The sequence below is a fragment of the Nanorana parkeri genome, unplaced genomic scaffold (assembly GCF_000935625.1).
Source record: "Nanorana parkeri isolate BGI_ZX_2015 unplaced genomic scaffold, ASM93562v1 scaffold817, whole genome shotgun sequence".
Lineage (NCBI taxonomy): Eukaryota > Metazoa > Chordata > Amphibia > Anura > Dicroglossidae > Nanorana > Nanorana parkeri.
The window spans coordinates 652,473-664,848 of record NW_017307085.1 but is presented as its reverse complement, the minus strand read 5'-3'; the positions used below and the strand labels follow the sequence as shown (position 1 = coordinate 664,848).

At 45.7% G+C, this 12,376-nt stretch overlaps 1 protein-coding gene across 1 annotated transcript in view; it reads right to left on the bottom strand.

The window, feature by feature from the left end:
• Positions 1–223: 223 nt before the first annotated feature.
• Positions 224–12,376, bottom strand: part of TMEM50B (transmembrane protein 50B) — a 26,438-nt gene continuing 14,285 nt past the window's right edge. Inside the window, exons 4-7 of the mRNA XM_018565143.1 lie at positions 5,393–5,460; positions 3,840–3,932; positions 2,249–2,306; positions 224–423 (exon numbers count right to left, since the gene is read on the bottom strand). Of these exons, the coding sequence (XP_018420645.1) occupies positions 378–423; positions 2,249–2,306; positions 3,840–3,932; positions 5,393–5,460 (265 nt within the window). The 3' untranslated portion in view covers positions 224–377. The remainder of the gene's footprint in view (positions 424–2,248; positions 2,307–3,839; positions 3,933–5,392; positions 5,461–12,376) is intronic.

The window sequence follows — 12,376 nt, the reverse complement described above, 5'->3', positions numbered from 1 at the left end:
TAATGAGCCAGAAATTGCAGCAGAGAGATCTCACTGTTGGAGTTTAAACAAAGTCAGGAGCTAGAACTAAAATATCACTTTTGGATGGAATGGCCCTTTTAATTGCCCCCTCTGCTGGAAAATGCATTCGCTGTTATAACCACACCATGAACTGCATGACATTTCTGTGAACACAGGTCTTCATAAAAAAATATAAATTACAGAAACCAGCTTATCAGAGACACAGCAGTAAAAGTGTTGCGTAATTACACTCTGTCTCTGTGGAGATTGTACTAAGGCTGAGGCTACAATGTTTTAAATAAACCGATATGTATAAACGTTAACCTAAAAAAACTTAAACATTCAAACCGGGAAACACAGAGATGGAATTCTATGTTTCAGGACCATAATTCTTCTGTTCTTCCAAACTTGTAGATAAGAGTGCTGTGAGAGAAAGGAAGAAAGGGGTTCATAAACGTTCCCTAAAACCACAAAACGACATAGGTGTGATGTCTGATGGGTGCTTCTATTTGCACATCACCATTAAGTCCTGGTTCACAATGAGCATTTGTAGCGCTTTTTCTGCCCTAAAAAACGCTCAAAAAATCTGCCCCCCCCAAAAAAAATCCCCTTCATTTCTATGGCCTTGTTCACATCTAAACATGTTGTCGCAATAAGCAAAATGCCTGTTGCTGGAAAAATGATGACATGATCACCTTCACAGATTCAAAGCAAGCAAACATTCTCCTTCCTCCGGAGACCTCACTATCATGCAGGCATACTTCTAAGTCCTGCAAATCACTTTGTTTATATGCTGTTGTACTTTGTGGCTACTCTGGCTGTAAGCACTACAGGTCTCATAGACCCCAGCTCTGCAGTTGCATCTCCGGCCCCCACTCTCCTGGCCAGAAAACGGAGCCTGGGGCCAAATTATTTGTTAATCGGCTGTAAGAGATTTGGCGTGGGTTGCTATTCTTTTTACATTGCCATGACTTTAGCAACCAGTGTCATTGTGCCACCAGACACTCACGTTCCTGAAGCCATGGTAACGTATAAACAATAGGGATGCACCGATACCGGTATTTCGTAATCAAGTACCGATATTTTTTTTCCGGTACTTGCCGATACCAAATACCGGAAGTCACATTCAGGAAGCCAGGCGGCGTGTAATGACTCGCCACCCGGCTTCCTGATTAGCAGGGAAACCGTCTCCATGCTTCTCGTCACTAGGTGACGAGAAAGCATGGAGCCGGCTTTCTGGCTAATCAGGAAGCCGGGCGCCGTGTAATGACGCGGCGCCCAGCCTCCTGAGTGGGTGGGAATCCGGCTCCATGCTCCCTTCTCATGAAGTGACGAGGGAGCATGAAGCCGGCTTCCCGGCCAATCAGAAAGCCGGGCGTCATTACATGGCGCCCGGCTTCCTGATTGGCCAGCTTGCAGACTAGTCAGGAAGCCGGGCTGCGCGTTATGCTCCATGCTCTCTCGTCACCTTGTGACGAGAGAGCATGGAGCCGGCTTACCGGCAAATCAGGAAGCCGCGCAGCGAGTAATGACGTGCTGCGCGGCTTCCTGATACCGGAAGTATCGGGCTAGGCATCGGAGCATTTGGGCGAGTACGAGTACTCGCCGAAATACTCAGCATTGGCAAAGATACCGATACTAGTATCGGTATCTGTGCATCCCTAATAGACAACCAACCGCGCTTGATCGCCTATGGCACACGTGCAGATGACATTATACATAATCTTTGAAAGAAAAAAAATATTCGCCTTTTTCACCCAGGAACTCATGAGATTTCTCAAAATCTCACACTTCGCCCACAGAAGCTCCCTAAAGACACTGGTGATGTAGTCTTCTCAGGGGACAGCTGAGGGGTTCCGGCTACTTCATCAGTGTCTAAGAAAAGCAGGAAGTGACATAAATGTATTGGAAGTTTTGCCCAAATAACAATTATTCAACATTGCACTAGAACAAGTTTACAGTTCAACATCTAGAGCTTCATATTCCTGTGTTTTTGTTTTTTTGGGGAGGGGGGAAAGGTCCACTTTAATCGTGCACCTTAGGAGATCTGGTGCGGACATCATTCGTGGGCTTGCCCCAAGAATCAGGAAGAAGAAGCCGGGCCACCGATGATGTGGAAATCAACATGGCAGACAGTTTTAGCATAAAGTTGGGCCAAGAAGCACTGATGGCTTTGTAAGATTGTCAAAAGACACTTTATTAAGCTGAAACCTAATGAGAAGGGAGATGGTGGGTCAGTTCAACTTACCTAAAGAATATTAAAGCATTCTGGAAAAACACAGCCAGACCGGGGTAGACATTAACACCTGCAGAATAAATCAGAAAATAAAGATTATGTTACCAGTTCACAGGAAAAAATAGAACGTGACATAAAAGTAGTCCCAGCTACATTACCTACAGATTACATTATATCGTGAAACAGATTTCTCTAAATTATAAGCAAACTGTACATATTCACTATGGATATAGCTAACTTGAGTCCAAAGCACAATGAACTTTACCTCTCCCAGATCCATAAATTAATTTATGTCTCGAGGAAAACAAAATCCCTTCTCTCAGGTGAAAGAAAACATGACCCCATATTCACAGATGATTCACAGAATATGGCTCAAATACAGTATATAACCTAACCTGCTAATCTGCAGACAGTGGAAATTAATTGAAGTACATAAATACAATGAAATAAATATTTTTGGGGGAAAAAAAGTGAAAAGAAACATATTGGGTGAGAGTGGCTCCATTAAAAGTAATCTACAAGTATAGATTCCAGAGAGAAACATTCTGACTTGAGGGCCGGTTCACACCACAAATCCCACGTTCCAGTACATTCGGCCTCTGGATCGCACTCGAACGCAAGCAGGGCAGGCTCCCTGCGCTCAGGAGCGTGGCGGTGCAATTAAGTCAATGGCACCGCAGCCACGCCCCCCACCCGCAGTGCGATTGCCCGCACCCGGAACGCAGACACATTAGTGTCTGCATTCTGGTTTAGTGCGTTCTGCAAAAATACATCAAGCACTATTTTGGCAGAACGCAATGGACTGGAACGCAGACACTAATGTGTCTGAGTTCCGGGTGCGGGCGATCGCACTGCGGGGCCATTGAATTCACAGTTAGGTTGAAAAAAGACACATGTCCATCGAGTTCATGGGTGCACGCGCACGCATGGGTGTCTCCTCAGAGGCAGGCTAACTGAAGGATCTCCATATGGCTTGCAGCACTCCTTACCGGATATCCCAAAAGTAATGGGTGCTGGTAATGACTGCGTATGGCGCCGCTCACAGTAAAACTTGAATAGAGATGTCACCCGCAAACCAGCATGAAAATCCCATATCAGTGCAAATCTATTTTATTGATAGATGTCACTCAAATGACAAGCGCTTTGGGGCCGCGCAGGGTCCCCTTCATCAGGCTGATGTGCTGGTGACATCTCTATTCAGGCAAACTGAAGGAGATAAACAGGCCGGGGGGCTTACAGTTTGGGGACTAGCTAAAGGACGAGGAAGAAAACAAGAGCACTGAAATCATATAAGTGCGGGTTTAATATCACTTTACATACATTAGAATGTGAGCTCCTTTGGGTATCAAGGCTGATGGTAAGAGTTTTAGTGTAATCCTTAATAAGCTGTGGAATATTCTGCCACGATATAAAACACTACATAAATTATTAAATAATATCTGACCCAATGCAGCTTAATGGATCTTTTATAATGTGTTCCTTTCCACGACTGGGAAGGTCTGCGATTCTCACAGTAAACAATTATTCGTGCTTTCATGATGTACCTTGCAGATGACAGCTGAAGTCTACTTCCTCTGCCCAACAATGGGAAAGGGGTACTCACTTTGTGTAACGTAGGCACCAAAAAGGATCCACATGGAGGCGATCAGCGACCCAAACATCATCATGAAGCCAATGAAGAGCCATATCCGTGCTCCTATGAGACAGAAGTCATAGAGTTACACACTATATCTGGCACAAAGAGGCCTACAGGCTCAAATTCATCATCATTAGTTTTGTTTACTCGATAATTCATTCATTCGTGTGTCAGATAAAGCTTTTTTCCCTTGTTGGGATCCCTTAGTGTTTTTCTTGGATGCTACTGTCAGCATTGAATTTCTGATACTAAGGCTTCATCTCTCATACAGTAAAGTGATCCTGTCATTTGCCCACCTTTTTCTCTTCCCTTGTCCATTCACATTATGCCGTGTATTCTGTTCACATCAATGCAAGGTGTTCTGTGAATGGATAAGGGGAGAGGAGGGGCGGGTCGATTACATGATCTGAGAACTACAGATCTTGTCCATTCACTGAACACCTTGTATTCTCTGAACATAATACAATGCATTTTGTGAATGGACAATGGGAGAGGAAAGGGAGGGTAAAAGAAAGGATCGCTTCATCGTATGGATTATAGAATAAACAGAGGCGATGTGGAACATGTTACACCCCATTACAAGAGGTAACTTTTTGCCTTAAAAAACATATATACATACACTTTTAGATAATTGACAGCTTTTTATTTTTTTCGAATACCTCTCTTACATCTGTTTGATAAGTGCATAAAAAAAGCTGTTGATCCTGCCAGAAATCTTCTAAGCTAGCAACTTCCTGTGCTGTGCTGTACTGTTATATTGCTTTAGGGCTAGTTCACACCAGCCACAGTGCGTTCCGGCCCGATTGGTGCCTGAACGCACTGGATCGCATTACAGCCGGCTCACTTTGTTATGGGGCGGGAGGGAGCACGGCAGTGCATTGGACTCGATGGCACCGCAGCCACGCCCTCCGGCCGCAATGCGTTCGCCTGCATCGGAACGCGTGGCACATCAGTGCTTGCGTTCCGGTGCAGTCAGAAAAAAAGTGCATGCAGCATTTTTTCTGACTGCACCGGAACGGAACGCAGGCACTGATGTGCCACGTGTTCCGGTGCGGGTGATTGCATTGCGGCCGGGGGGAGCGGCTGCGGTGCCATTGACTTCAATGGACCACCACGCCCCCTCCTGCCCCAAAACAAAGTGAGCTGGCCGGAATCTGATCCAGTGTGTTCCAGCAATAATCGGGCCGGAACGCACTGTGACTGGTGTGAACTAGGCCGTAAAGACTGCAGGAACCCGCCAATCTAAGTTACAGTAATGTATAAGAGGACAGTAAAGTTCCCAGTAGTCCTATCCTGTTCCTGTTGTCCTGATACAGTACAATGAGTGTGTTTTGGCCCTGCTAGGACAGGAAGTGCGTTACTGGCAGAATCACAACGATAAAATAAAGAAAAAAGACAAAAAAAATCAGAAAGCAGCCACCACATCTAAGGACTGGAATGCTGTACTATATGACATTTATGGTTTTGGGTTTAGATACACTTCAGTCTACCGGCACCACAAACATAAAAAAAATACTGACCGGCCCTTCCCAAGCAGCCATCGCTGTAGCTGTCACCTCGCACCTGTGCATTAGACACTGCGTTTATCCTGGAGGGACAGACATGTCAATCAAACATGATATTCATAATATAGAGGGGTGAGCTCTTGCACCTTAGGCAAAAGCATATTTCTTTTATGAATCAAAGAAAGTTATTTCTGCAGTAACCAAAACAGAAGAAAAATAAAAGCAGATAAGCCTGGCTGGACACACAATATATGTGAGCAGGTGCTCTGCCTGGCATACAGCTCTGGGCCTGCTGCCTGTTGTCTGCTCACTGTACTTACCACCTGTTTTGCTTTGTCACATCTAAAACTCCAGATACATTCACTGCTATTATAAATTCATAGCACCGGCATTGTCAGTAGCGCTGAACAGATATGTATTAGCTATGCGACTTTCACCTGAAGGGTGAGATCTAAACAATATGCATCTGGCTGCTGGCTTTGAGAAACATGGGAGATTCTTAAAGCTGAACTCCGGCCTTCCCTTCAGTCTTGCACAGTTGTACCGGCTCCTAAAATTGCTTCCTCTGACCTCACTGCACACTGTGAGCTTCTCACAATGTACATTAGAAGCTGCAGCAAGTCAGGCAGAGCACGCCTCATTTCCTGGATGGGGGTTGTCCAGCATCATCTTGTCCAGGGGTAAGAGCACAGGACACTGTGGAGACTGTTCCGGCCCTGCCCCTGGACACTTGCAAATTTGTGTCAAGAAATGTGTCATCCAAAAGACTAACCAACAGGCATAAAGATCTGGCATGGATGGCGATCCAGGGAGGGTTGCCCGTAAGTATGGTTCTTCGGTATCGGGTACGAGTAACGATATTTTTTTCTGGTTCTCACTGATACTGAATACCGCTACTGGAAGTCCCATTAAGGAAGCCAAATCCTCCTGTCCCATCGCACTCATGACCGGACAAAAACCCAAATCCAACTGGGTGGGTGCGGTGGTGACAACGGATGCCTCCGTGAAAAGTAGATAGATTAAAGTAGTCACTCGCACTCCATGATATTAAAGTCAATGCTGTTTATTGACTGAGATAACACACATCTCCATAGCATCTCCTCGCTAAGGAAATGTGTGTTATCTCAGTCAATAAACAGCATTGACTTTAATATCATGGAGTGCGAGTGACTACTTTAATCCATCTACATTAAGGAAGCCAGGCGGCGTGTAATGACTCCCCACCTGGCTTCCTGATTAGCAGGGAAGCATGCTTCTCGTCACTAGATGAGGACAAAGCATGGAGCCGGCTTTCTGGCCAATCAGGAAGCCAGGCGCCGTGTAATGACTCGGCGTCCGGCTACTTGTTTGGCCGGGAAACAGGCTCCATGCTTATGAGGTGACGAGGGAGCCTGAAGCCGGCTTCCCGGCCAATCAGAGAACCATGCTGCGAGTCATTACACGCTGCCCGGCTTTTTGATTGGCCGGGAAGCCGGCTCCATGCTCCCTCGTCACAAGTGACGAGGGAGCCTGGAGTTGGCTTCCCAGGCAATCAGGAAACCGGGCAGCGTGTAATGACTCACTTCCCGGCTTCCTGATACCGGAAGCTCGGGTATCGGGCTAGGCAGCGGAGCATTTGGGCGAGTACAACTACTCGCCCAAATACTCGGCACCGATATATAGGTGCATTCCTACACAAGAACTTTCATGCATGCTAGAATCCTGTGCAGATACAGGCATTGCCCATGATGTAGAAGAAACTGCTTTACATCTCTTCTGGCACTGCCTTGTCAGGATCCCTGGAACATGATCTCAAAGACTTTGTGCCACTGACAGAGATCACTCACTTAGGGGTGTTGTACGCACTGTTTTGCAGCGTGTTTACAGAAGAAGAAATTGGTGGCGCCTGGTGGGTGATTTGTTGCTTCAAGAATGCTTTGTGGTGTGCCAGGAAGTGCCTCACCCTCCAGAGGGAGAGGATGCCCACTGAGGACTGTCACAGGCTAGTTCTCCTTATGGACTCTGAGGAGGAAAAGGACGTCTGAGAAGATTTCCTCTTCCCTTCGCTTTCACTTTTTTGTCTTTATGCTTCAATAAAGCTTTGGGCCTGTGATGTTTTCCCGCTCCCTTATCCCTCTTCCCTATCGCTTATTGAAAGTTTAATGTCTATGAGTTTTTGTCACGGAGCCATGTAGTTTGGAACCGGGGTTGTACTCTGGCACTGCACGTCCGACATTGTGCCGCAAGGTATTTGCTGGTGGGTCCCTACGGACCACATATACAGTATGGACCACATATTCAGTACCATATATTCCGCTATCTCATGAATGACATGGAGGGCCCAAGACCCTGGTCTTGTGCTACACGTCAGGCATTCCACCGCTGAGCAAGTTGAAGGCCAATTATTGGCCGGATTTGTGGGAGGAGCCCCGCACATTTAAGACCCTCTGGTTCCCCCACTCACCTGTCGGGACGTCCAAGTCATCCCACCCTCCCTGACCCCTTTCATAAACAGTTACTTGAGTATGCCCCCTTATTGCATACTGACCATAGTGACCGTGGCACACCTCAGGTCAAGGTTAGGTAGGGTCATCATCCGCATGTTACAAGTTCGAATCAGTGGGGCTCTGACTACAAATGTATTTTATCTATATGAATGTGCTGTGTTTCCATGTGGTATTCTTGCGCTGCTTCGCAGTACAGGGTGGAATGTCCCCCGAAAAAGTATCTTGTTTTCTATTTCTATATTCAATAAAAAAGGAGGGTAGGGAACTTTGCCACTTCAGCTATGGGGAAACTACACATACCGTCCTGCCTCTTTCACTGGAAGTCATGCTTGTGGCTGTCAGAGTCTTGCAATGCCTCATGGGACTTTGGAAGATTTCCCCTCTCTTACTGTTCTGGCAGCAACCAGAAGTTCTGTATTGCCCCTTAATTCACGGTGTCATTGCTGGTTAGAACGAGTGAATCTCCCTAACGGGGACACAGACAAGTGATAAAAACCTAACAGAGGTTCTAACATCCCACCACTTTGTCCAAATCTAAAATACGTTTTGCCTTTACTTATGCTTTAAAGGGGAACTCTTACTGATTCATTAGAATGGAACTTGTTTTCTGTCCTGAATTTAGACTCGTTCATGCTGGCCATACTCACGTCTTATTTCTTATAACATTCTCTCTTTGTAGTTGACTGCTTGAGCCATGAGAACCCCATCAACGGCAATTATTCTTTACAGAAGGGGCCACAATGTTTCTGAACCTGTGGCTGTGTTATGCGGTCAGCTTAGCTGCAAATGGCACTTACAAGAATTCTTTAATTAAAATATACGATTTGACGTCTTATATCTTATATTTTAATCTGCGTTATTTATGTACAAGCCCACACACACCACCACAGCTCCTTCTGGAATGCTATGGTTTTTTTTCCCCGATGACCTTAAATTTCTTGCAGAAAACATGTGACACCGTGGACTTTAACAGTGTAGATGTAGTTATCTTTCTATTGACAGGTTGGCCTGTTCTGTAAACTATTTGTGGAATGCAGCAGAGCTGCTAAGAGTCCCTAATCATTGCAGCTATTTAAAGGGGCTTCCGCTTTTCTTTTATTACCATAGTCTATGAGTGGACTGGACATGTAGCACAACTTCACAGAAAACAGCTCTGGGGAGAGCAACTGCATTCCCTATAACTTAAAGCAGACCTCGGTGTAAAATCTGAGGTCCGCTTATATTGTCTCAATCCTGGAGAATGCAGTGCAGCCAAAATCTCAAGAGAAGATGCTCTTGTGTGCACTGTCTAATCACACAGTTTGGCCAGCTCTGTATTTCTGAGGAATCTTCCCGGAAAGATGGCGACGTCCCACCTAGCAACATGGAGGAAAATGATAAATCTAACTTTTTTCTTTGCAGGTAACTTTTACACCTATTTCAGTAGAGTGCTCTGCATTCACTGGAAGGACAGTTCCCTGGACGTCCAGCAATGTGGAAGACTGGGGTAAGGTAAGTATAATTCTCACTTTTTCCTTTGCAGGTAACTTTTATACCTACTATCAGTAGATTGCTCTGCATTCCCTGGAAGGATGGATCCCTGGATGTCCAGCAATGTGGAAGACTGGGGTAAGCAGTGGCGGAACTACCACCATAGCGACCGATGCGGTCACTATGGGGCCCTGCGGGGGGCGGGGAAGAGAGCAGAGCCACTGTCTTCCTGTAAGTTTCAGGAAGACAGCGGCTGTGTGCGTTGGTGAGCGGAGGATCGGTAAGTATCATTGATATTTAGCGATCCTCCGGGTGCAGCACAAACACTGGAGTGATCGTCTGATCACTCCAGTGTTTGTAAAAAACTGGGTACTATTACTAGTACTATGTGTCCCCAGTTATGAATGAACAGGCTGTGATTTACATCACCTCCTGTTCATTCATGAATTTCTCAATGGGGAGAAGCACTCAGTACAGAGGCTCCTCCCTATTGAGAATCTGCTTGATAGTAAATATCTTACAAATATCTTACTATCAGCAGTTTGTGAATGAATGGGGAGGAGCCTCTGTACTGAGTGCTTCCCATACACTGAGTGCTGAGGCTGCATAAAAAGACATTGAGGACTCTGTGTCCTCAATGTCTTTTTCTATTTCAAAAGGAAAACGTCAGGGGTCTGTTTAGACCCCTAATATTTCCCCGAAGCCCCCCCAACAGTAAAATAATAATAAATAATAATTAAAAAGTACATTACAAAAGTGTAAATAATTAAAAAAAGGCACAACCCCCCCTCCCCCACACACACATAACATACACGTGCACCATATTGTGGTGTACGCCAGGCATATGCGCTGCAGTGCGTTGTTAGAACGCATCTCAGTGCATGATTTTTTTCTTTTGTAAAAAAACATTAATTTTACTGTGGCAGGGCATGGCAAAGCATTGTGATATCTTGTGTTGTAATGAAATATACGCCTGTATCATTTTATCACAACACAAACGCAAACACAGCGCAAAAACCATTTATAACATAAATCGCTTATTTACAGTTTAGCGTTCCTTCATTTTTTTTTATAATCCCATTTTCCTCAGCCTCCCATTGGTGTGGCAGTATTAAAGTAAAGTGTTAGGCCTCATTCAGGCCCCATTCAGACCAGGGCGGAAGCGTTTCACCGTGGTTTCCGCACGATTTTTAAAAGAGCATTTTTGACTGTTTTTAGTCACGCTTTAGTCACGCTTCAGCGCTGAAACGCAATTAAAAACGCTCAAAAACGTGCTGTTCAGCGCATTTCTATTAAAATGGGGCCGGGGGGTTTCGTTGTGGGGGAGGGCCTTAAAACATTTTGCTATGGGGCCCTGGGATTTCTAGTTACGCCCCTAAGGTAAGCATAATTCTAACTTTTTTCTTTGCAGGTAACTTTTACACCTATTTCAGTAGATTGCTCTGCATTCCCTGGTAGGACAGATCCCTGGATCTCCAGCAATGTGGAAGACTGGGGTAAGGTATAATTCTAACTTTTTTCTTTGCAGGTAAATTTTACACCTACTAACAGCAGGTGATTTCTACAGACTGGAGGGGGCCTGGACAGTATAAGCAGACCTTGCATACTCAATGACATTTAGTTTTCTATAGCACTGGGTATCATAAACAATTTATATATTTTTTAAATAAAATACTGTTACATTTTTGTCATCTTTTGCTACATATCAGCACTGCTCCTGCAGCTTCTTTGCTACCACTTCCTGTTTACATTTAAAGGAGAACTATGAGGCGAGTGCTTTTCACTCACCTCATAGTTCTAGCCGACCTGTGACAATGAGACTGTCACAGGTCGGCTCAGTAGATCGGGAAGTGAGCGAACACATACCGGCGTTCGCTCACTTCTCGATCCTGTCACGGCTCTCTGCCGTGACAGGGGAGGGGCTGGATTCCCCCCTCCACGCTCCGAACCTCCAGCGCTGACTGGCGGATCGGACGGGGTAGGGGGCGGGTATAGCTTGCTCTGCCTCTAGATAGGCAGAGCAAGCTGTCACTCACGCAGCTGGGCGGATCCACACATAATTGTCGGGATCCGCTTCAGCTGCGGCGTCTCAGTATACCGCAAGCTGTAACTCGTGGTATACTGAGCTTAGGGTGACGGGAAGACGCTAGTTTGTGTCCTCCCGTTACCCTAAGGAGAACTATGGGGAAAAGCCCTAACCCCATAGTTCTCCTTTAAGGTCCATTTACACACATAAAAATATATGATATGCATTGACATGCATTTTTATGTGCATTTAATTGTGTTTCTGTGGGCAGTTAACTGTCCTTGTCCAATCAGAGAACGCCTCTTATGCATTAAAAAAATACTAAGCTTTTACAGAAAGGCTGCTGTGCTGAACAAGCGACCCCAGAGGGGAAGTCACTGAGCACAGCGGCTGTACAGGACCACTGTAACTACTACAGTGTTTTGCAAGATCCCCGTGGGCTGACCAGGTATAAGATATATATTCTTACATTGAGCCAAGCTGGACCAATGTAAGTATATATAAATAATGGTACCTGGAGTTCAGTATTATTTTCCAAGACAGCCTGTCTGTAAAACGTCTAGAGTGGATGACTTTACACGGACATTGGATGTGCAGCCCCAACAGCGCAGGAATGAATGCTCTGGTTCATTCACAACCTGTGCATGCGTACTATGCTCTCTCCCTCTCGGTCACAACAGCGGCTGAGCTCAGTGTTGTGCGACAGAAGGGGACAGCGTGCGTTCACAGTGTTTGAACAAGGTAGAGCTCTCCTTCCTGTGCTGATGAGGCCGTGTATACAGCAGCTCATAGGAGGGGTTGGTGTTGGGAGTTAAGTCGCTCACTCTAGAAGTTTGTTAGAGGCTGAGGAGAGGCCACGCACGGCCTACAGATATACTGTACCTGGGAAATTAAAGGAGAACTATGGGGTTAAGGCTTTTCCCCATAGTTCTCCTTAGGGTAACGGGAGAACACAAACTAGCGTCCTCCCGTCACCCTAGGCTCAGTATACTGAGACGCCGCAGCTGAAGCGGATCC